The following is a 24,570-nucleotide window of genomic DNA, read 5'->3' as shown; positions in this document are numbered from 1 at the left end:
TCATGTAACAGTCAGATTGCGAACACAAAATTTCATTAATATACAGCAGTTAACGTTTAAATGTGTAGCATGAATTAACCTTGACCTTGCGTAGTTACCGACTCAGGCACATAACATTAGCTTATCATTATTATTAGCTTTTGCTCACTAACATGTTATCCACTCTTGAGTTTAGTAAAAAAGTCAGTTTTCGTTTACTGTACCTCGCTAATGGTAAACCATGAGAGAGGTCACAATTTGAATTAACCACAATTCGTCGGACATTTATCACATAAACACTGCTGCTTTGCAGACTGCAGTTACTAATTGAAGCAAGGCTAACAGCACAAATTAATGTCAGCTGTGTGAAGCCACTTTGACTGAAATAGGAACAACTGAATCTGAGATTAACAGACGTATTTTTTACAAGCACAGGGAGTTGCACAAGTCTGTTATCTGACAGCTATAAATCTCCTTATTTACAATGTTCCAAAAGCACTGTAGCCTCCTTAACAGTCCTCTTCTTCTTGTGACAAAATTATTCTACTGTAGTTATACTGTAAACAAAATACCCTACAGTCGTTATAAAAACCGCATTTGTCTGTAGCGTACTCACTGTATTGTAACATTTTATAGCACTTTTATGAGGGGATATAGAATTACTGCATATAACCTATATACACCAATCAGTTTGAGTTGTCAGTTGTCCGTACAGCTGAGTCTCTGGCAACTTTAAATGATGGTTAAATGTATATGAATAACATTGATTTTCCTGTTACAGTGGCACCTGTGCGGGATACTGCATATCAGGCATCAATTGAAATGGGAAAATAGATTAGAATAAGGATCTGACCGAAAGATTGTTAATCATGAATTAACATTATTGGAGGTCAACTTCGTAAAGTTGCAGGGGAGGCTCAGCAGTTGCAGTAGTAGTTTAGTTTATTGAAGCTGCAAAAGTAGCTCAAAGGATAAGCCTCAACCTTCAATACTCATGCATCCATCAAGCTTCTGGAGACAGTATTATGATCTGGGGGTGGCTTCAGTTGGTCAGGTCTAGGCTTAGCATCATTATGTGGCAATAGAATGAAGTCAGCTGACTACCTAAATGTACTGAATGATCAGATTAGCCTGTCAATGGATTTTCTTTTCTTTTCTGATGGCATGGGAGGGTAAAATTGTGAAACAGTGGTACTTGGAGCATGAGGAATCATTTTCACACATGAATTGCACTGCACACTGTAATCAAAGCTAAATGCTGGCAGACAAAATGGAAGTGTGTATTTTTTGGCCAAGCAGTGAATAATTATATAACCTAATCATTCCCTGAATAATAAATCTCCCATTGTGGAAATATACACATGTGTACAGTAAAAAAAAAAACCACTTAAAAAAAACATTTAGAACCTTATATCAGCATTACTGAAGTCTCAAATCTGATTGGTCAGAGAATGCTAATTAATTCCCAGGGCTTCTGACCTTTTTCCCCACACAGGAAAAGAACTAACAAAAAATGTGTTACATCAATGTAAATATTAATGGTTAAGTTAGTATACAATTGAATAGATAGAACACATCCATTTTTTCTAGCATAAAACAATATAATGTAATAAGCAAGAGATAAAAACAAGGGTTTTATAGAAAAATGATGCACAATAGGGTGGTCTGATGCTGCCTGATGTGAAAAAAAGTGGATTATCTCACAAAAACAGTTCCAAGTGTTTTATTATTTCTTTACATCATTTACATAGCACTGATGGGGAATGTGTAATATAAAATGTGAAATTTTTTTTCTGCTCACTACGTTTAATCTAAAAAAAAAAAAGTTATTATTTTAGTTATGGAAGTCTTCATGTCTGCTCTGGCCTTTCTCCTCTACTTTTTCGCATATTCACAACATTTTTTTTTTTCAAATTGATACTATTCCTGAAAATCCCAGGAGCTAAGCTTCTTAAACAATCAAACCACTCAAACTGGCACAAACAAGCATACCAGGGTAAGAAGCACTGAAGATTTCCCCAGTCTGATGTCTGCATACGAGAGAAAGGTTGAGAACCACTTCACTAACAACATGCCACAGTGAGTGTGGCAGGGAATCCAGCAGACCACCAACCATAAAACCAGGACTGTGAAAGGCATTGCCGCGCTGGCCAGAAAATCTAATTGTTTCTTTACTCATTATGAGATGACAACAGTAGAGACAGTTACTGTACATCAGCCACATCCTCAACTCCGCAGGAGCATGATGTAAGACATCAGAGAGAGGAACCCAGGAAAACTCCTGGCCCTGATGGCGTGACAGGATGTGTGCTAAATGAACATGCAAACCAGCTCTTCACAAATATCTTTACCTTGTCCCTACCCAAATCCATCATTCTGCCTTGCCTAAAGTCTGCCACAATCATTCCCCTATCAAAAAATGTCATTAGCAGCCAACAATAACAACTGTCTAGTTGTACAGTACAACAGTCATAATAAAGTGCTTTAAAAAGCTGGTCATGAAGCATATCAAAACCAGTAAGGTTTTCCTGATAAAATCCCCCCCAAACTCCCTTCCATCTAGGGTCCCTCTGCGTCCCACTGCTTTCAATTTCAACTTGTGTCCTCAGATTAGTTTCGATGTGTTTCCCCCTTTACACTCAGTTGTTGAAAGACATTTGTTGCATGAAAAACAGGACAGTATTGAGCTCTATTTTCTATGCCCTCTCACTCATCACTGTGCTTCCACCAACATCATCATCTCATTTCACGGATGATGTAACTATGGTTGGACTTAGAGTATCTCAGGAGGAGATAAAACATTCGACAAGGATGAGGTCCAAAGACTGGCAGTGTGGTGTTTAGCAAACAATCTTGTCCTCAAAAACAAAAGTTATTCATAATAAACTTCTGGAAAACAATATAATAATATTAATAATAATAATAATAATATATATGCAGGCTACTATCCCTCTTACATCAACAGAGAGTGCGTGAAGAGGGTCCCTGCTTTCATGTTTATTGTATGCACATTTCCTATGACCTCTCCTGGCCCACTAATACCACAGCAGTAGTCATGAAGACACAGAATTGCCCTACTTCCTGATCTTTGGGGAAAAAAAAAAAACTGAGGCATGACTCCACAATACCGCTGAGGGTATGCTTTGGTGTCTGGCACCAGGACATTGGAAGCAAATCCTTTGTCTCATGTGGGCTGCAGGGTGGTTTGTGTGTGGCTCGGACATTGTGTTTGGCGCATCCCATAAGTTCTTGATTGGATTGGGATCAGTTTGGGGGCTGGGTTGTTGGCATTGGGCTCTTTGCATTCTAGGCAACTTTTCTGTGGATATGAACTGGACTGGTTGGCCTTTGGTCCCCATGGGCCTCGGTGAGCCTTGAGTGCCCATGCTCCTGTCACCAGTTTGCTTATGCGTAGCTGGTGATCAGTTTTGCTTAATTCACCTGACAGTGGTGTTGATTTTACAGCTGATCAGTGTATGACACCCCAATTCAACAAACATGCAATATCTTCAAGTGCAATATCACAACTGAATTTTTAAGTTTCTATGAAATTCTATTCATATTGTTAAATATATACACTCATTTCTCTTTTTATTTTATATTAAGTGACCACTATAAAGGTGGCTGGTAGTAGTTTCTTTTATACTTAAATGAACTGGCACTGCTACTATTTAGGTAAAAAAGGCATGTGGGGTAAGAGGGAAAATCTACTTAATAGAGAAGAATTTCAATCATATACAAGTACCCTTGCCAAACCTATCCATATTTGGCACTGTGAGATTGCCATAAATACAGCCCTAAGTAAAGCTGTGCTGTTGTAAGCACATTGTAATGTATTTCCTGGAAACTGTTATAGAAGACTTTAGCCATACCGTATACTTATAATAATTCCTTTTGCTATTGAGTTGTTATTACCTCTTTAAATTCCAAAAGTTTAAGTAATTAACTAGCTTGGGGATTTATTAGATTTTACATCTATGTGCTCCTCTTGGTCATATTATTTATTAAATTCAATTTGTAGTTAGGAAAGATTTATTGAATTGCAAGGTCATACAACATATTCGGAATAATATATAAAATATGTACTATCTGGATATATAAATAGACTATAAATAGTAATGTCTAACTAGCTTTTGGCTTCCTAGTAGTTTTACTAAACAGAAATCTTTCTCACAATAATGATAAAAAAAAAACAAATGAAAGAGAACAGTAGAAGCCAATGCATTTAAAACACCAAAAGGACGCCCACTCAGAGTGTGCTGGTCCGCCAGGACCCACCCCAATACCCTTTATAAGGACTATAATAACAGCTTGAACATAAAAGTTTACAGTTTTGGCCAGGATTCAAGCAGTGATGAGAAACATATGCCCTGAAATATTATGTATTCAGCAGCAAGAATTTACTGACACTGTGATCAGTGTGTGATGTCTTCTCACATGTAGCTCCTCTGGTCTTTTAATGACCATTGAGCAACTCTCTTCAGCATATACTTTTTTTTCATCTTGAACTTCTGTGCAGGGATTTGGGTTCAGCAGACACTTTAATGTTGCTCCATCAGGATTTTGGAGTATAACAAAGATAACCACTGTTTTTCAGGTATGACTTAATAATAATTATTATTATTTTTTATTTTACATAAAGTGCTGAATTGTTGATATTGAATTGATACTGAACTGAGTTAGAACTAAACTACTGAATACTTTCTGTGAGTCTACTTGAATATTTATAAATTACTAAATCACTACAATTCATTATTCTAATTGCTACAATTCAATACAATCACTTTATTAAGTTACTCACAAAAAGTACTGCAGATTTAAGCATATCGACATAAAATGCGGATGAAATCAATATAGTGACTTTTATACAGATATCTATTGATACAGCTCTATTAAATGCCTGTTAAATAGAAAAAACTAATCAAAGAATGTTGTAGGGCTAATATTTCAATTGTTTATAGGAAGAGTATTATATATCCAATTTATACATAAAAGGGTGAGAATATAGTAAAATCTTTCTATATACTTGGTTGTATTTTTTTCACAACTCTAAAACACCACTTTACTAATGTCTCTTCTGTAATATTACTAAGGTCCTTGATATTTTTTGTAGAACTGAAATATTTTTTAACATACCTGGTTTTCCTAAAAGCTGACAGATCACAATCCATTCCTGATTACATTTTATTAACATTTACATGCTGTAATAGTCTTAATCCACATTTATTTCAATTAACATTATATGTAGATTTTCTTAGTGTACTTAATATTGAAACGTATTATAATTATTCTTTTAATTTAGCAACAATTGTTGCTATAGCAACTATTTTAGGTGATGGAAATATAAAGAAGATGAGATTGGGAGCCAAATAAGGTTTTTAACCTAGCAAATTTCACAGAATATAAGCGTTTCCTGCCCTCTAGCTGAGAATGCAGCTTATACAGCAAATTGACATGTTTTATTTCTATATTCCTCTACATTTGTATGTGCACACATTCTTGAATAGTAATTTATTTTTTTCTAAATTATTCTTTAAAAACAATTGTTATAGATAAAAAGCATTAGTTGTAGTCATTAATGTCCGGTATATTACCACAACTACTACAACAATATACTCAACAGATTTTGTGTAACATAATCAAATAAACAGTTTGTACCACTACATGCATTTTTTCCCCCATTCAGGCCCTAAACATCCCGACCTATTCTCCACAAAATGAGAGTGATTTTGTTGTTCGCCTTACTTTTCCTGTGCCATGGAAAACCATACAAGCCAATAAACATCATGGAGTTGATGAAGATTCATGACATCATGCAACAGGACGATGGGAGTGATGAAGATGATGATGACAATGACGATGCTGACGAAGATGACAAGATTGAAGACAACTTTATTACAGACTGCCCTTTTGGCTGCCAGTGCTTCAGAAAAGTTGTTCAGTGTTCAGATCTAGGTAATAGATGCTTTTTTCTTTACTGACTGGGTGTTAACAGCCCACAGGAAGTTCTTAATTAGTATGATGACATAATCACTCGTGTTTATGTTTTAATAGGTTTGACATCAGTGCCACGGGATATTCCAGAAGACACACTAATGATTGATCTTCAAAACAATGATATCACTGAAATCAAGGAGAATGACTTTAAAAAAATGAGTAATCTCTATGTAAGAGAAATGACTGATGTTCATGTTTACTATTACTAAGTGTGACATGATATTCTCTTATATATTTGATATATACATGATATATCTCTTATGTATTCTCATGTATAAGTTTAGACGTGATCAAGACACTAGAACATTTTTTTAGAACATGGCAAATGTATTAAGTAAACACTAACACATAAGCTCCTGTGTTTTAACACTAAAACTGTATCAGTTATGTTATCATGCATAATCAAGTCATGTATATTTTTTGCATTTATTACTACAGGCCTTGTTTCTGGTGAATAACCAGATTTCAAAGATTCATCCAAAAGCTTTCCAAAACATGGGAAAACTTCGACTACTCTACTTGTCATACAATCTGTTGACACAAATACCTGAAAATCTGCCAAAAAACATCTTGGAGCTAAGAATCCATGACAACAAGATCAGCAAAATCCACAAGGATGCATTTAAAGGGATGCAATCCTTGCATGTTCTAGGTATGCTTTTTCATCATCTGAAATGATAGAAATATGAACATCCAAGAAATGTTCTTATATAAAAAAATGCACAGTATACAGCACTTTTAACACTATTCAAGTTTTACATAACATACTGGGTTTGGGGGAAATCTGTAAATTTAGTAAAATATGCAAGTGAAAGAGCTGGAAAAGGAAAAAATATTATTATTATTTTATGTGTGCTAAAGTCTAGTGTTCAAGTTACTTAAGAAAGAACCCCCCCACCGCCCCACCCCCATTTTGTTTTACTGACCGAAGAGACTACACTTTTTTTCTTGGCTCACAAGGTTCACAAGGTAAAAGTTCACCTACACACAGCTGGTGCAAAGCAGAAGTAACATAAACCATACGGGGGCAGGAACAACATGAGAAAACTCCACCTTCAAGGACTAAACCAGGGACCCTTGAGATGTGAGGGAGTAAAGCTATGCATTTCTTAACCATGCTGTGCACACCAATGCTTATTTAAAGTACATTTAGCATATATGATTAATAGGTTTAAAAAAACAATTCAATTCAATTCAGTTTTATTTATATAGTGCTTGGTCAATGGTCATTATCTCTAAAAAGCTTACAGAATCAAAAAAAAAAATTAGGGAAATGTGTTTGAAATGTGATACTGGTAGAAAATGTAGGCTAGTCATAAATCTGACTGGAAAATTTGAGCTATCTGGGTTAATTAATGATATAATAAATTCTCTCCAAACAGTCTAAATATCAGTAATTTATATAATGTGATTCTACATTTTGTTCTCTGCGACAAACCAGTTTAATCATTCTAAAAAGATTTCCTGGCTCCAAGTCATACTGACAACATACAGTACAGTATATGCACCGATTTATGCAATGCATCATGTATTACAATCCTATAGAGAATGTATGCTTGAACTAGTCTCAAGTCAAACTATGACATGAAAGCATGTTTTAAATTTAAAAATACATCTTCTAATTATGATTATTATGTAAAATTCACTTTTTAGTAATTTTCAGACTTTCAATTGGATATCCAGTGCAAAATGTAGGAAAAGGAAAAAAGTGGAAAACAAAAACCTATGAACCGTTTTTTTCTATATTTAAAATTACATTCTATCTCTTTTATTGTCCAGAGCTTAAAAAAGATAATTAGATTTTTCCCCTAATGTGACCTCATACAAGAAAAGCCCCTCCCCTGTCTTGTTGCCTAGCTCTGCTACTCTTTGGTGGGGTGTGGCTCAGCAGTAGCTTATTGCCATAAACACTGAAAATGAAAATTTGGAAGACAGAGGGATTTTGTGGTTACAAAATATAAATGCATTATCTGAGGTGTATTTACGGTGGCCGTGAAGTGCCACCGTATGTATTTCAGCTGGATCATTAGCAAAGGCACTTTGTATGTGCATGTACTACAGTATAATTGCAGCTTCATATACATTATAGTATATGTAATGGGTTAAATGTTAAGGATCTCTTTATTCCCCCAGAAATGAGCGCTAATCCTATTGCCAATAGTGGGATTGAACTCGGAGCATTTAATGATATGGCAACCCTTTACCTGAGAATTGCAGAAGCAAGGCTCACAGCAGTACCAAAAGGTAATTTTTCAAAACTACATGGTTACATGAATTTGATTGCAGGCCTTTTATGAATTTGGCATGTTCTAAAATTACAGACTTTCAGTTGGAATGATATCTGGACACAAATGCTATTTTGGAAACAGTTTAAAGAATCTTTTGATAACTATTAAGTTCTCCCAAAGGAGAATCTGATTTATTTATACAGGATAAATAATCTGTTCTCATTAATAATATTTAAAATAAATAAATAAAAAGAGCTACTTATTACACTTTATTTGTGTTCACAGATCTGCCCTCTTCTCTCACTGAGCTTCACTTGGACTATAATAAAATTATGAAAGTTGAGGTGGAAGACTTTATTCGATACAAAAACTTGCTGAGGTAAACACTCAATATTAGAGTCATAAGCATTTGCCTGGCCATAGCAAAATACTTTTATAAAGATATTACTTTTGATGTCTGTGTACTGCAGGTTGGGGTTGGGTTTCAACCAGATCAAATTTGTGGAGAATGGAAGCTTAGCTTATATTCCCAAAATCAGAGAAATTCATTTGGATAACAACAGGCTGAAAAACACTCCTCCAGGCTTGAACACGCTTAAGTATTTACAGGTAAGCAAAGATAATTTTGTAAAATAGAAGCAATTGTGCATTTAATTACAAGACAATGGGCACGTTCATGTTTTAGATCGGTCCCACAAATATGGCATGCTTTGACTAAGAGGATGTGAGCAAAGACATGTCAATGTAAGCATACGTGCCATTTCAGAGGACAGACTCGTCCACATTAAAGTCAGATAAAAGTCACTTATAAATCATGAAATCTGACCAAAATACTGGAACAATGTTGCTTGTAATATGAATATAGCCAATGTCACACACACAATCAATATCAATTATTTTAAAATTAAGATCAAGCTGATTTAAGTATTTTCCTGGGATTGTCATGCACAAAAGTCTTAGAATTTATACATAATGATTTGAAACCAAGTGAATCAGCAACAATCATGCAGGCCGAAACACCTTGACTAACCAGACTGGGTTGAACTGACATGAAAGCAACAGTAACTCTATTAATCAGGATGTACAAAATACCAAACCATGATGTGGAAAGACTACAAGAGCCGAGGACAAAAACTAGACACAGTTAAAGATTGTAAAAACAAATGGAATAGACAATGATATTTTTCAATTTAACAATTATCAGAATAATCATATTATTGTTGGTTATTGCGTTCCATGTACTTCATCCATTTCCCATTTATCTATTCCACTTAAACAAAACTTAACATTGTCACAAAGCACTCGCTCTGTAATCTGAATGTAGATTTAAATCCCCAATGACAATCGAAAGGTAAGAAAATCCCCAGTTATGGTATGACGACCAAACTGAAAAATGAACCTGAAACTCTCTTTTTTTTTTATTTTTTTTTTTTTTTAATTAAACCAATGGAAAGTTCACACATCTCTGTTTTACATGTGCCATTAGGTGGTGTACCTCCATGCTAATAGCATTTCCAGTATCGGAGTGAACGACTTCTGCCCAACAAGAAGCAAGCTAAAGAAGGGTCTCTACTCAGGAATCAGCCTATTTGCCAATCCGGTAAAATACTGGCAGATCCAACCAGCCACTTTTCGCTGTGCCTCTGGGCCGAGATCTCTGCAAATTGGCAATTTAAGACGAAAGTGAGTGCAGGGCTCCACTGGAGGGCAGCACCTCAACATATATTTGATTGTCTTTCAGTTAATAAGGTTGCACCGGACATCCAGATCTGCTGATGAAATAGTATTTTACTTGAAAAACACCATGTGAAGATAATTCTCCAACAAAATATTCACCAGGCATGTTTATTATTATTATTATTATTATTATTTTGACTTATTTTTCTGGAAACTATTTAATCTGGTTATTAAAAACCACAGGTGATAGAGTAGGAACCATGGGTGCAATCATTGTTATAATCTGTTTATAACTTTATGCTGTTATAAGTGGTATTGCTGAACTAAAGTCAGTATTTTTTTTTTGTATAATTAAAGACATTGTTAGTAAACCTTTCATTGTTTCACTAACATTATGCTAAATAAGCATAAATTACTCGAGACATAATGTAGATTTTTTTTTAAGACTTGTAAACTATGAAATAAGCCACAATTATGTCAAACCTTTATTAAAACTTGTAGAAGAAAAAAAAATATTTTTGTGAATAAAAATTGGTAAAACAAATGTCATTTACACCAGCTGTATTTAAAGCCAGATGAATCCATTCAGCCAGATTTGTCCTTTTTTTTTTACGAGTTAAGTAAATTAATGTTATGTCTCAAATGCAATTGTTTATAAATTTGTATACTACATGACGGTCACTAGAAACAAGAATTATTATTTTTAGTCATTTTGAGTGCATAATAATAAATAAATAATAATTCATAATAAATAATGAATGTTCCACAATTTACAGTATAGATTCCATAACTCAGAAGCCCATACTAAGTGTTATTCCTATAAAAAGTCTATGCTTCTTCTTTTTTTTTTTTTGGACAGTGGTTGGTATCCAGTAAGTTGCATTACTGCCACCTATAGGTTTGGCCTTTTAAAGCCAACTTTCCAGCTTGGCTTTCTGATTATAGCAATATTATCTCCCTCACCCACTATCATGGTCACGTTAGATTCAGAGGCTATCCTTATCAGACCAAGAATTTGGTGAAAAATGACTTGCTATTCGAGCTCATGCTTTACAACCATATTTCATGTTTTATAAAATCGTAATCAAACATTTAAATAAGTATTAACGAGGGCAACATTAACATCATTTTCAGGCAAGAGTGAACACATGGACACAGCCATGAGTGCAGACTTACATGAGCAGACTTGCAAGCAATGGCCTAAGCCATCAAAAAAGCATTTTAGAAACATATTAAAGATATTCTGCCATAAATTTAGAAGAAGGTATAACACTACTGAGCTGATCTTAGAGTGACACAGCTGATTATACAGGGGTTAAACATATAACATGTCATTAAATAGAAAAGAAGAAAATTGATTGAGAACCACAGGGCCACACTGGCAGGTCCTTAGAGAGTTTTGTAGGCCGCATTTGAGACTCCTCTATAAAGAATGGAAAACAACCTTCATCTAGATGAGTTTGTAAAACAAAAAAATATTCTATATGTTCCAGGGGTCTAGATAAAAATGGCTGCTATTCTACAGTATTAAGTAAACCTGGGATTGCAAGTATAATTCATTCTAGAAGCATACTTGTATATCAAAGCCAACAGAGCAGTGTTTCCGTTTAGTGTGTTTGTGAAGCTGAAGTAAGATGAGAGAAAACATTCATTCTGACAGAGAGAGAAACTCTGGATCTTCAACAAGGAACCTCTCTAATGACACTTGCTTTTGCTTTACGCACACGTGTTCACAATGTTTCAATAAACAGTATACTAGCGCACAGATGTTGACTATACGAGTGACGCGCGCGCACTGAGACTGAGCATGGGAGACGATTATTCACAATCCAGCAGCGGGCGAGAAAGAAGAACCATTAGCTCAGATGTGATTATGTGACCCTCGACACACAAAGCGCATGCGTACTACTCGTATGTCAAGGCTTCGCTCGTTTATCAAAAGTTTTGCTCATCTTTAAAAAACGCTCGCAGACCAAGTTACTAACAATCCAAGGTTCCACTGTATTGTAAGAATTAGAAATGAGTTACACACAAGTGCTTTCAATCAGTTTTGGTCATGATTGTGATGGAGCCTGTCCTAGAAAAACTGGGCATGAGATGGGAATAGACCCTGGATAGGTCATCAGGACATTACAGGAGAAACACACAAATGGCAACACATGTACACATGCTCATTCACATGTGAGGGCAATTTAGCATGGGCAATGCCACCTAGCATGTTGTTTAGAGGTGGCAGTAAACTGTAGAACCCAGAGGAAACATGGAATGGGAATCACCAGGGACCAACTGATATGATATCAAGATACCTAGGTGCAGATACAGTTTGTATTGTGATTCTGTAAGCATCATAATTTTATAAATATCCTGATGTTATATATATTTTAAAAATACTGACGGTAATTCCATTGTGTTTCCAAACTCAAGCAGGAACCCTGACATTGTGAGGCAGCAACATTCTTCTTATATGTAAAATTTATATGTGCAATTAACATGCATATTTCACCTTTTAGAGCGAATCACACATACATTTACTTTTACTGTATGTCTTATAGACCATTGTGGCACATCTGATGCTACCTTGTAATATGGGAAACAAAATTGTGAGAACGTTTAATCTGTGTTTCATTTGGATCAGAGCCCAAAATATACTGCTAGGTTTAAAATACAAAGTGTTCTGTGAAAGGTTACAATTTTAACAGCAGATTTGCTGTGATTTAACTTTTACCAGCAGATGGAGCTTCTGCTTCACCTTTGCTCACTGCCCTGTGGACAGAACCTGTAAATTTTCCCGAATGATTCAATGGTAATTGAAAGTAATACTCTATTCTGTATTACTGCAGTATTAATGTAGCATTAATAAAAAAACAAACCATATTAAATATATTTTTTATCCAATTATGATTAACATTTGTTAAATATCGGTAAGGCATGCTGCTGCTGATGGTTATACTTTACATTTATAAGTCAAATAGCAACACCCAAACTAAATCTTCAAACTAAATCAAAACGTTTAAACCTGCCGTTTAAATGTTCTTCAGTTAGAGAGAAATTATTTACAGTGTTTAAGAAGTGTCATTAGTCATAACAGTCAAAGTGGCTCCTGTCATTATTTTGTTGTGTTCCTTTTTTTATTTAGTCAATTGGGTTTATCAAATTTTTAATACTTTGGCATATGAGATAATTATTGTCCAGCTTATTTTATTATAGAATTGAAATTTAGGTAAAATGGTAAACAGTACAATTATTGTGCATTTAACATTTTACTTAAGAGCCAACTGCTGCTGAAAATGAATCCCAGCATTAGACAAGAACAAGTGTTTTACCAGATGTGCGATCTGAGCAGAACTTCATAGAGATGTTAGTTTATCAGAATGTCTTCAACTTGCATGACTTTAAAAAAAAAAAAAAAAAATTTCTTGAAATTTCAGCTCTCTGTTTAAAGCCCATTGACAAAACCAAATACCTAAAACACTGAGACATCAGTGTAGGTGTAATGATTGTGTGCTATGCAAACTTAAAAAGTATCTTTTATAACAAAACAGTATGAAATAACATTATTGTGCACAACAGTAATCTTATTCAAGTTAAATCATTTGCCAAATTATTCAATAAAATAATAATTGCACCGACTTAAAGGCAATACTGTATTTCTGCAGATGTTAATGCGGTCTTTAAGTCCTTAAACTTTCCGTCTCCGGCAACAGAAATGTCTGGAGATTAGCAAAAATCAAATCCATTTTCGTCACTGCAGTGGTGAAAAGAAAAAAAATGGCATGTGCGTAAGTTTAAAGACCCTTCCAGTTGTAAAGTATCAGAACTTAATTAACTTGTGAGGCATGAACTGACTGGTTGCAACTACTTATTTACATCAGCAACTCTTATTAAAAGTTGTGATCTGGTGACAATAGATTCCAGAAAATAATAAGTTCTCTTATAGTAAGTTGTTGTTGTTTTGCTAACATTAATCAATCGTGAGTTCCTCCAAACTAATAACAGAGTATGTAAAAATTAATCAAATTGATCCCTAAGAAACCAGCGGAAAAAGATATCAAATCACTTGTGGATTCACACAAACATCAAACTGAACTACTTGTGATTCACAACGTGACTTCCATTGGGCAAAATGTCATTAGGAAGTGGAAGTTAAGAAAACTGATGATGAGGGAAGATCTGGATTACAAAAAATAGCGCATATGTTGGCCACAATCACCAAAGGCCACCAAAACATGGTTGAAGAATAACATTTGACAGAAAATCTTCACCAAATTTTATGCAGTCATGAATCTACTGTACTTTGAGAAAGTGTGGTAGTCCGTGGAACAGAGAAACAATGAATTACAATAACAGTCAGCAAATTCTGCAACTAAATATAAAAGTTAAGAAACTAAAACTGATATGTATATTTTTACAACAGAGCAAGGATCCAATACATACCTTAAAATCCACCATAAAAACTTAACATAAAACTTTGACATGTTTTGCATGCACAAATATAACAGAACTAGAAAAACTGCAAGGAAGAATGAGTGAAAATTCTATTCTTAAATCAAGAGCAGAAAACCTCCTATCTGTTAACAAATTTGAATCCTTGAACCATATGGTTAATCCATGTGCAGTAACTGTCTACTGTAGTAATACATTTAATTTCCTGCTACTGTATGGTGTTGTATTTGAGCACATTCCTGAGCAAAATAAAACCTTTGTGTGAAATATATTTCTATATATATATATATATATATATATATATATATATATATATATATATAATACATACAGTGGAGTGAAAAACTATTTGCCCCCTTCCTGATTTCTTATTCTTTGCATGTTTGTCACACAAAATGTTTCTGATCATCAAACACATTTAACTATTAGTCAAAGATAACACAAGTAAACACAAAATACAGTTTTTAAATGATGGTTTTTATTATTTAGGGAGAAAAAAAATCCAAACCTACATGGCCCTGTGTGAAGAAGTAATTGCCCCCCGAACCTAATAACTAGTTGGGCCACCCTTAGCAGCAATAACTGCAATCAAGCGTTTGCGATAACTTGCAACGAGTCTTTTACAGCGCTCTGGAGGAATTTTGGCCCACTCATCTTTGCAGAATTGTTGTAATTCAGCTTTATTTGAGGGTTTTCTAGCATGAACCGCCTTTTTAAGGTCATGCCACAACATCTCAATAGGATTCAGGTCAGGACTTTCACTAGGCCACTCCAAAGTCTTCATTTTGTTTTTCTTCAGCCATTCAGAGGTGGATTTGCTGGTGTGTTTTGGGTCATTGTCCTGCTGCAGCACCCAAGATCGCTTCAGCTTGAGTTGACGAACAGATGGCTGGACATTCTCCTTCAGGATTTTTTGGTAGACAGTAGAATTCATGGTTCCATCTATCACAGCAAGCCTTCCAGATCCTGAAGCAGCAAAACAACCCCAGACCATCACACTACCACCACCATATTTTACTGTTGGTATGATGTTCTTTTCCTGAAATGCTGTGTTACTTTTACGCCAGATGTAACGGGACACGCACCTTCCAAAAAGTTCACAAGGTATTTTCCCAAAAGTCTTGGCAATCATTGAGATGTTTTTTTAGCAAAATTGAGACGAGCTTTAATGTTCTTTTTGCTTAAAAGTGGTTTGCGCCTTGGAAATCTGCCATGCAGGCCGTTTTTGCCCAGTCTCTTTCTTATGGTGGAGTCGTGAACACTGACCTTAATTGAGGCAAGTGAGGCCTGCAGTTCTTTAGATGTTGTCCTGGCGTCCTTTGTGGCCTCTCGGATGAGTTGTCTCTGCGCTCTTGGGGTAATTTTGGTCGGCCGGCCACTCCTGGGAAGGTTCACCACTGTTCCATGTTTTTGCCATTTGTGGATAATGGCTCTCACTGTGGTTCGCTGGAGTCCCAAAGCTTTAAAACAGTTTTTGATGAGCAGAAACATTTAAGTGTAAAAAACATGCAAAAGAATAAGAAATCAGGAAGCGGGCTAAAAGTTTTTCACACCACTGTGTGTGTATATATATATGTATGTATATATATATATATATATATATATATATATATATATATATATATATATATATATATACACACACACACACAAATGATATAATCACTTGCTTAATCTCACTCATATGCACACATTGTATTTTCACTCTCCACTCTGCATCCTGATTACAGCCAAACAAAAATCTCTATACAGTACTAACTTTCCCACTCTAATAAAAAACAGGGCAAAAAGTATTGTGTAGGCATGGTGGCATAGTGGTTAGCGGGTACTCTGGTTTCCTCCCACAGTCCAAAGACATGAAGATTAGGTTATTTGGCCTTTTTACCCTCACAACCCTGTACAGGATAAGAGGTATAAAAGATGAATGAACGAATTACTTATTCCGTAGACCAAATTTATACAGTATGCACATGCTTTTTGCTTAGTAGGGTGTCCTGTACATATGCTTTAGCAGGAACTGAAGGAACCACAGGATTGTTTTGAGAAATCTTTTAAGGCAAACATTTGGATTTTTCACATTTACTTATACTCTGTCTCATTGTCACTGCTGCTAAAATCTTGAGTCTGTGTCGTCCATGTACAAATAATCTGAATGGTCGCTTGTTGCTAGTCTAACACTGTAATTTTGTCCTGCTACAGCTAGGAAATATATATAACTAAAGCAACATGATTACACTTAACAGGTATATATTTTATTTGCTCAAAGTTTGACCTGTGAAGGAGCATCCAAAGAACAGAAACGACTTTGGCTAAAATCAATGATCTAGTGCTTGCATTGACAATTAATGGTATTTACTCAAGAACAAAATATGGACATTGTTATGGCAAACAACTAAAGAATGTAGACTTGATTGCTGGAGTTAGTTGTTGGACTTGAGTGCACAAGTTGACAGCACTGATCATTAACGTTTTAACACTCAACACTGATAAGTAACATGCTTGAAACCTTGAATTCAGGTTAGACAGACAAGTTTTTGCCTGTTTTAAATATGAGGGGTGTTCAAGTCAAACTGGGATTTGAGGGGTAAAACTGACATTAACAGAAGACCTAGTATGGTGATGAGACTCTTAGCCACAATAAAACATGTAAATGGTGCATATGTTTTAAAGAAGGCCATAAATGATGATCTCGACCGAGGTGGACCCCTTGAACATTTCACTCGCTGAATGTTCAAGGCCTTATTGATGTGCAATAAATATTCTAAATGGTCTGTTTTGGCCCCCTATTACTTCAAGCTCCTGGAACATTTATTCGGCAAATACAATTCTGCCTTTGGTTTCAATACTGTTAACACAACACATGAAATTTGTTGATGTTGAAAAACTAGGATCCCTTTAAAAAGCCTACACTGGATAATTTTTCTCAGTGCCGTGATGTATCCTTAAACAGGCTTTATCTAGTTCAGAATCCGGCATCCTGTATCTTAACCAGAAAAAAAGTCAGACAACATTATCCCAGTCTTATTCAAGCTACACTGGTTGCCTGTTATTTAGACCAGTGGTTGTCAAGCTTGGTCCTCGATGTCTATCCTTTTAGACTAAAAGGACAGACCAGACATACAGTACCTGCTACTTCCAGTGTCAACTGTAGCAGTGTACAACAAGTAGTTGTGTTTAGTCACAATTAATGGTATTTACTTAAGAACAAAATATGAAAATTGTTATGGCAAACAACTAAAGAACATGGGGACAAATTTCTTAACAGATAATTGGATAAGAATCACATATATAAAAAAAGATACTAAAAAGAGACTATTCCCACCTATTTCTATATTCCTGAAAAAAAGTTGCTGAATTTAACTTACTCATGTTTGTTTTATCCAGTCTAAATAAATTACTATAGATGTTATAGATACATGTTAGCTGGTATATAGAGAACATGACACAGAAAACTTGGCAAACAGGATTTTTCTCAACGTCTAGCAACAACCAATATGGCATCATGATGTCACCAAACCAGCCAATGGGAGCAGTGGGTATGCCTGGTCTATTCTTTTAGATGTCTTATCATTTTCACAACTCCCAGCACACCAGATTTAACAAAATCAACATCCTTTTCTGAATTGAAGTGGATGTGATAGAGCAGACTACACACTAAAATGTGCAGTACAGGGGATCCTTCAGGACCAGGCTTGAGAAGCACTGATCTAGACGACAAACACATGCTCATGATGACACGATAACACATGTTTTCAGTCCTACATATAACTTAAATATCAGCAATTGTTTTCTGTGCATAAGTTCTTGGCTATATGCCACAATTTTTATGAAAATAAATGTTTTATCATAGAACTGTAAAAATCTTGCTAGCCAAAGTAGTACAGCAGATTTAATAGACTGCCCCTAAAGCCATGATTTGAAGAGACTTGTGTAAATACTCAGCAACATGGGTAGGCATAAACAGAGAGAAAATAGTCAACATTTTACTTCTGTATATTTCTGTGTACATTTTATCAGTTTGAATACCATGTCCTGTTTTCAATTCTTGTCTTAGCCACATGAAAGACATGTCAGTCATAAATATGCCAAGAACAAACAAGACACCAATGTGTGTTTTTTTTAAACATCTGCCAAATATCCTTGTAAATACCTAAAAGTGTCTAATCCTTGCAAACGACCAATAGGCAGCCAAAGCTATCTAGCATGCATTTTAAAGACGTCCCAAAAAAAGCAAAAAGCCTTCAAATTTACATTTACTTATATACTTAAATAACTTAAATAAACATTCAATATTAAATTATTTTGCTACTCTTTTACAAAATACACGCAAAATTACTGACAGGTGATTGTCTGATTGCCAAAGCTAGAGTGCTTTTTTTCCCCAACTAGGGAATGGGGGGGCAATTTAAGATTGTTAGAGAAAAAGTGTTTTCAATGGATACATTTTTTTCTCTTCATCACAATTTGGCCAGCTCTGCAAGCACAGAGAGACATGAAGGAGAGGCGTTGGAGGGGGGAACAGGGGGAGGAGGAATCACAGGCCGACAGAAACACCAAGAGAAACTTTGTTCAGGAAACATATGGAACAAATCTGCAGGTTGGCCTGGGCCACTGCTGCCACGTCTCACATACCAGCGTCTCCGAGAAAAAGGGGGAAAAGAAGAAGAAGAAGAAGAGAAAAAAACAACAACTTTACAACAGGTTTAGACTGTTTAAGTTTTCTCATGCTGACAAACACCTGGAAGATAAATCCTTAAATAAACACAAAGTAATTCTGACATAATTGCATAAGTGGTCGCTTTTTAATTCTCAGCTAGGAACAAATTATCTTTTAATCTACAGAGCATTCAAAAATATATTTGGCTTTTTTTTAATCAAATCTCCTAACAGCAGCACACATAATCTGGATTTACAAAACACAATATACATTGGAAAAGGCTTCTTGCAAATCAATGTATGTAATTAAATAAATAAAACTTTAAAATTTTCATTTTAGTCTGACATTTGTTTCTTGAGAGAACGCTGTGCTTGTTTAAACATAAAACTCTCACCAGCTTGTTTTAATTAACATTTTTCTGTTTGCCAATAGAATGCTCTTTCCTTCCACAAAATGTAGATTATACTGATATTCTGTCATTCAGAGTATTATGAAACCTAATCTAAAACTAATTAATGTATCATAATTTAACTAATTTGGTAGGGATATAGGTAGGTTCAAGTTCAAGTAGGCTTATTTGTCACTTCTACCATGTACAGTTAGTACACAGTGGAACGTTCCTCCAGGACCAAGGTGCTACATGCAACATAAATTTACAACATAAAGTAACAGAAAAACTAAACTAGCTACCTAAGAGGCCTAGTTAGCTGGCTAGCAGAGACAAGATAGATTGACCTAACATAAATTACAACATAAATTAACAAAAACTAACTAGTTAAGGAAGACTATCTTCAGGGTTTTTACAGAAAACAGACAACATAAAGTGCAGACAAAAGCAACAAAGTGCGACAACATAACATAATAATAAGGTGTTGAGGTGATAAGTTGAGGTAGTGAAAAAACAGTAAACATTCCTTAACATTCCTTAGGGTTGTTTTCCATGCTTATGATGCATCATTAAAAAAGTCCATATATATATTGCAATAGCCAGGAAGTGATACCCTAAACTGGAAAACAAGACAGGAAAACAAGCTTTTCTACATAAAAAACCTTTTTGGAAAGGCTAAAGACTATTAGCCATTAGCATTTGGTTGAAAGAAAAATAAGTTTTTGGCATTTGGCCTCCACCACATTAAATTTGAAATGAAACACTGAAGCTGTGAGCAAAGTGAAGGCTTTCAGCTTTACAGACATTTTCATATACACACACAAATAATGGAACAAACTAAATAAATTATAAACACAAGGGTTGCCTTTAATACTTGGATGAATATACTTTGCAGTCAATGACCTCCTGAAGTTTGGAAAGCACAGACATGACAAAATGCTGAGTTTCCTCCCTCAAGATGCTTTGCCAGGCCTTTACATCAGCTGCCTTCAGCTGCTGCTCGTTTTTTTTTTTTTGTTCAGTCTTGTCTTCAATAAATGAAAAACATGCTCTGTTGGGTTGAGCACAGGTGACTGACTTTGTCAGTGAAGAATCTTCAATTACTTGGGTAGTTTTCACTGTTTCATTCTACTTTTTACAATGTTTTAAGTCATTATCCATCTACAATATGCAACGTCCTGTCAGTTTTGCAGGTTTGGCTGAATCTGAGCAGAGAAAATAGCCCTTATACACTGTAGAATTCATCCTCCTACTTTGGTTTGCCCATGGTTTGCACTTGTGTAGTGTCTGTAATTACTTCATAAATCAGTGTCTTGACTGTATGCTTAATAACACCTCCAAGGCTTTTATCTGCTTATTGACCAATGAGGGAACAGGCCATACCTGGCCATGCAACTATGTCACAGCATGCCATGTTACAGCAACATGCTATGTTATAGCCTTATTTTAAAATGGATAAAATTCATTATTTTTCTTTTGAGTGCCATGACACTCAAAATTGATCCTCTTTCCACTGATCATCCTTGAGATGTTTCTACAACTTGATTAAAGTCCACCTGTGGTAAAGTCAATTGATTGTACATTATTTCAAAAGAGACACACCTGTATACTGGATATAAGGTCCCACAGTTAACAGTGCATGTCAGAGGACAAACCAAGCCATGAAGTGTAAGACACAGAGGCACAGGTCTGGGAAAGGTACAGAAAAGGCATCCAAAATATGCAATAATCTCCTTTAAACTAAATTGATATTGAAATGTCTGCTACTTATGCTCTGTACAGCATTCATAATGGCTCTAATCTGTGGTGCTGTTAATTGGTGATTTTTGAGGCTGGTAACTCTAAATTAACTTCTCTGCAGCAGAGGTAGGTTTTGCTTTCCTGGGATGGTCCTTCAATGAAAGCCAGTTCCATCATGGAGCTTGATGGGTTTTGGAAAATGCACATGACAATATTGTTCTTGCAAGAACTATTCTAAAACATCTGACCTTTGTGTCTTATAATAACACCTGACTGTTGAGGTTGTTACTTAATTACATAATTCCATAGGTGTTTTTAATTAGAAGCAATGTCTACATTTTTGACTCGTACTGTATATCTAAAATGAGAAGGTTTAGAGAATTCAAAAATGAAAAAGATTCTGTTCACCAGTTAGACTGTAAAGACATACAACATATAACAATTAAAAAGAACCATGTCTAAAATTCTTAAAATTAAGAATTTATTTTAGGAATTTAAAAAGTGTGCATGCATATGTAATGAGGACAGTTAAAGATTAAACTTGCAAAGAATGGCAGCATTTTGCAGCCTCAAGTCAACAATTTGATGCCTATAATTTAATGCCACCTTCATGTTAACAATCTATTTGGAAGGCAAGCCAGAAGAAAGTCTTTATTTTATTCAAAAACATGTAAGCACCTGGAGTTTGAGAGAGCTTTTGGCAACACACACGCAAGGTGGGTTCGGCATAAAAAAAAAATGGTTATATATAAAACAGTTTAGTTAGTCAGAAAATAGGTGATATTATTTGACTGTTTATCCTTTTATCCTTTGACTTTCAGAAACTTGTTATATGGCATCATGGATTTGATAAAGTATCAGGAAAATTTTAATGAAAATAAGGATTCCTCTACCAAGAAATGGTCAGGTCATGGCTACATCCATCAGCCAAACAATGATCCAAATAATAGATCTAAAACCACATTAAATGATTTAATGATCACAGAATCAAGCTTTTGACATAGCATCCTAGTCTCCTGACCAAAACGGCCTAAAAAAATGTCACCAAGAGGGGATTGTGAGCTCTAGGGGATTTGGAGACATTCTATGCTGAGCAGTGGTCTAAGATTCCTTGCTCTGTATTTTTCAAACTCATGAACCATTACAGAAGCCTTAGTGTTGACATGTTGGCAATGATTGCATGAAGTTACTGTTAGAAACTGTCATAATTCCTATAGCATGTTAGGTGTTTTAGCATGAACTGCTCATTTGTGGTCCAACCACAACTTCTATTAAGTCCAAGTCACGACTTTGACAGGGCCAATCCAAAGTTTCTTTTAAACTATTCAAATGTGCATTTTGTCCTTTGGATCATTGTGTTGCAGCATAATCCAATTCTGCACACTGTCAGCTCACATTCTGCCTACCAGAATCTTCAGATGAAAAATTTCTGTTATAGTTCATGGATCCTTACAAAAATGGCTACAAAGAATTTGCTGAAAACGAAACCCAATATATCCATTTTTGATTAATCTCTCTATGATATCCTAAATGCCTCGCAGGTGCTTTGTGGCAAATATGAAGACAAAATTAAATATCATTTTGGTTAACACTGATTTCCAGATGGGGTTGGTCAAAAAAACTTTAGTTTTTTATTAAACTGAATATAGACATTAGCATAAGCGTCTACATCTTTACACATACTTGTGGGATTTTAAAGGAAGGGTTCCCTGTTGCTAAACACTTTGAAATTTTGGCAGCCTCTCCATTGCTGGGAAGATTCATCACTGTTACAAGTGTTCATCATTTGGAGGTAATGGCTTTTACTGTGGTTTGGTGGAGTCCCCAAACTTGAAAATATCTTTGTAAACTTTTCCAGACGGATGCACTTCAACATGTTTTTTTTTTTCTCCTCTGGAATTTGCTTTGATCATGGCATTGTGTGCTTGTAGAAATCTGGTAATTATTTCATTCTGATGGTATGTTTCATGAGTCAGATTTCGATTTAGCAGGGTTGACTTCAGCAAGTCTGACTGTGTTTAATTAGCTGAGTCAAGTTATCAATTAAATGTGGTTGACTCTTACATAACTAATAGGAAGCTGTAACCTGAAAGGGAAGTGTATGTTACTTTCACACACAGTGGGGAGGATGGTCACAAAAGTAGAAAGATTATAGATGGAGAAATACAGAATAGGCATGGTATCATCTACAGTAAGACTGTAGCACTGAATAAATTTGATTGTTAAATCCTCTTGAAGTGTGTTTTCTTAGGCTTATTCTGTTTATTATACTTTTATGGGACAAATTTGCAATCAATATAAGTCATAAAGGGAAAAATACAGGAAACAACAGGAAAAACGTAATTTTCTTTTTCTTGTTAGTAGTTAATACTGTACAGGTGCCCCAAACCTTACCCAAGGTCTGCCAAATAAAAATAAGTAACAATTAAAACAACCACCTGACTTACTATATTTCCAAAAGCTTGTGGACACCAGCCCACCATACAGTACCCATATGAGGTCTTTTTTGAAAATCCTACTCTTTTCAGTTATAACAATCTCCATTGTTCTGAGAAGGCATTTGGAGTATTGCCACAGGAAGATTAATGAGGTCAGACACTAACAAAGAGAACTCAAAGAGAAGGTGATGCTCCAGTTAAAGATTACCAGATATACTATATGGCCAAAATGTCTGTGAACACCTGACCCGGGCCCTGCCAAGGCTGTTGTCACAAAGTTGAAAGCACACAAATTTATAAGCACTAAATCAACACCAACTGGCCCAAACCAGGGTCAGTGGTTAAGGCATTGGACTATGGTCCCAGGTACAAATTCCATGACCACCAAGTTGCCACTGTTGGGCCCTTAAACAAGGCCCTTAACCCTCAACTGCTCAGATAAATAATAAATAATGAGGTAAAAATGTAAGTCACTCTGGATAAGGATGTCTGCCAAATGCTGGAATGTAAATGTTTCATCATGACAATACCTCTGTACCCCCCCCCCCTTTTTTTTTTTTCAAATACTGATCATGGTTTTCTTGCCTTTAACAGAAAGTGTTGTTGAAAATAATACTGTTTAAAGGAAAGTAAGATTATCTACTAGTAGTCCATTTCCAGTTATTTACAGATGATACATTTTTTTTTATAAACTAGCTGTGAAAATCATCAAAGTAGTCCATTTCCAGTTATTTACAGATGATACATTTTTTTTATAAACTAGCTGTGAAAATCATCAAAGCAATCACCTGACTGGAATTTCTGCAGAGTATTAGAACCACCTTTTATAGGACTACAGTCTGAATTACAAGGCAGTGGTGGCTCAGGGATAAAGGTTCCGAGTTAGTCAACAAATTTATATGGGTTTCAAATCCCAAGACCACCAGGTGTTTCTTTGGGGAAGCAGTCTATTTACTCGCAACTAATTCATTTTATGTTGGATGAAACCAAAGCCACTTGAATACAAGTTTGATAGATTGTGAT

General features: G+C 35.3%; 2 protein-coding genes across 2 annotated transcripts in view; one reads left to right on the top strand and one right to left on the bottom strand.

The window, feature by feature from the left end:
• The window catches only part of cenpp (centromere protein P), a 91,698-nt gene that overhangs the window by 31,049 nt on the left and 36,079 nt on the right, over positions 1-24,570 (bottom strand). The window lies entirely within an intron of this gene.
• aspn (asporin (LRR class 1)) lies at positions 4,303-10,346 on the top strand. Its single transcript, XM_053484496.1, has 8 exons — positions 4,303-4,576; positions 5,666-5,934; positions 6,034-6,146; positions 6,415-6,628; positions 8,110-8,220; positions 8,490-8,583; positions 8,675-8,813; positions 9,691-10,346. Exons 2-8 carry the CDS (start codon positions 5,697-5,699, stop codon positions 9,889-9,891), a joined length of 1,110 nt encoding a protein of 369 aa, XP_053340471.1. The 5' UTR covers positions 4,303-4,576; positions 5,666-5,696; the 3' UTR covers positions 9,892-10,346.

Source organism: Clarias gariepinus, chromosome 23 (assembly GCF_024256425.1).
Source record: "Clarias gariepinus isolate MV-2021 ecotype Netherlands chromosome 23, CGAR_prim_01v2, whole genome shotgun sequence".
Classification (NCBI taxonomy): Eukaryota; Metazoa; Chordata; class Actinopteri; order Siluriformes; family Clariidae; genus Clarias; species Clarias gariepinus.
The sequence above is the reverse complement of the archived record's forward strand: the minus strand, read 5'-3'. Positions and strand labels throughout refer to the sequence as shown.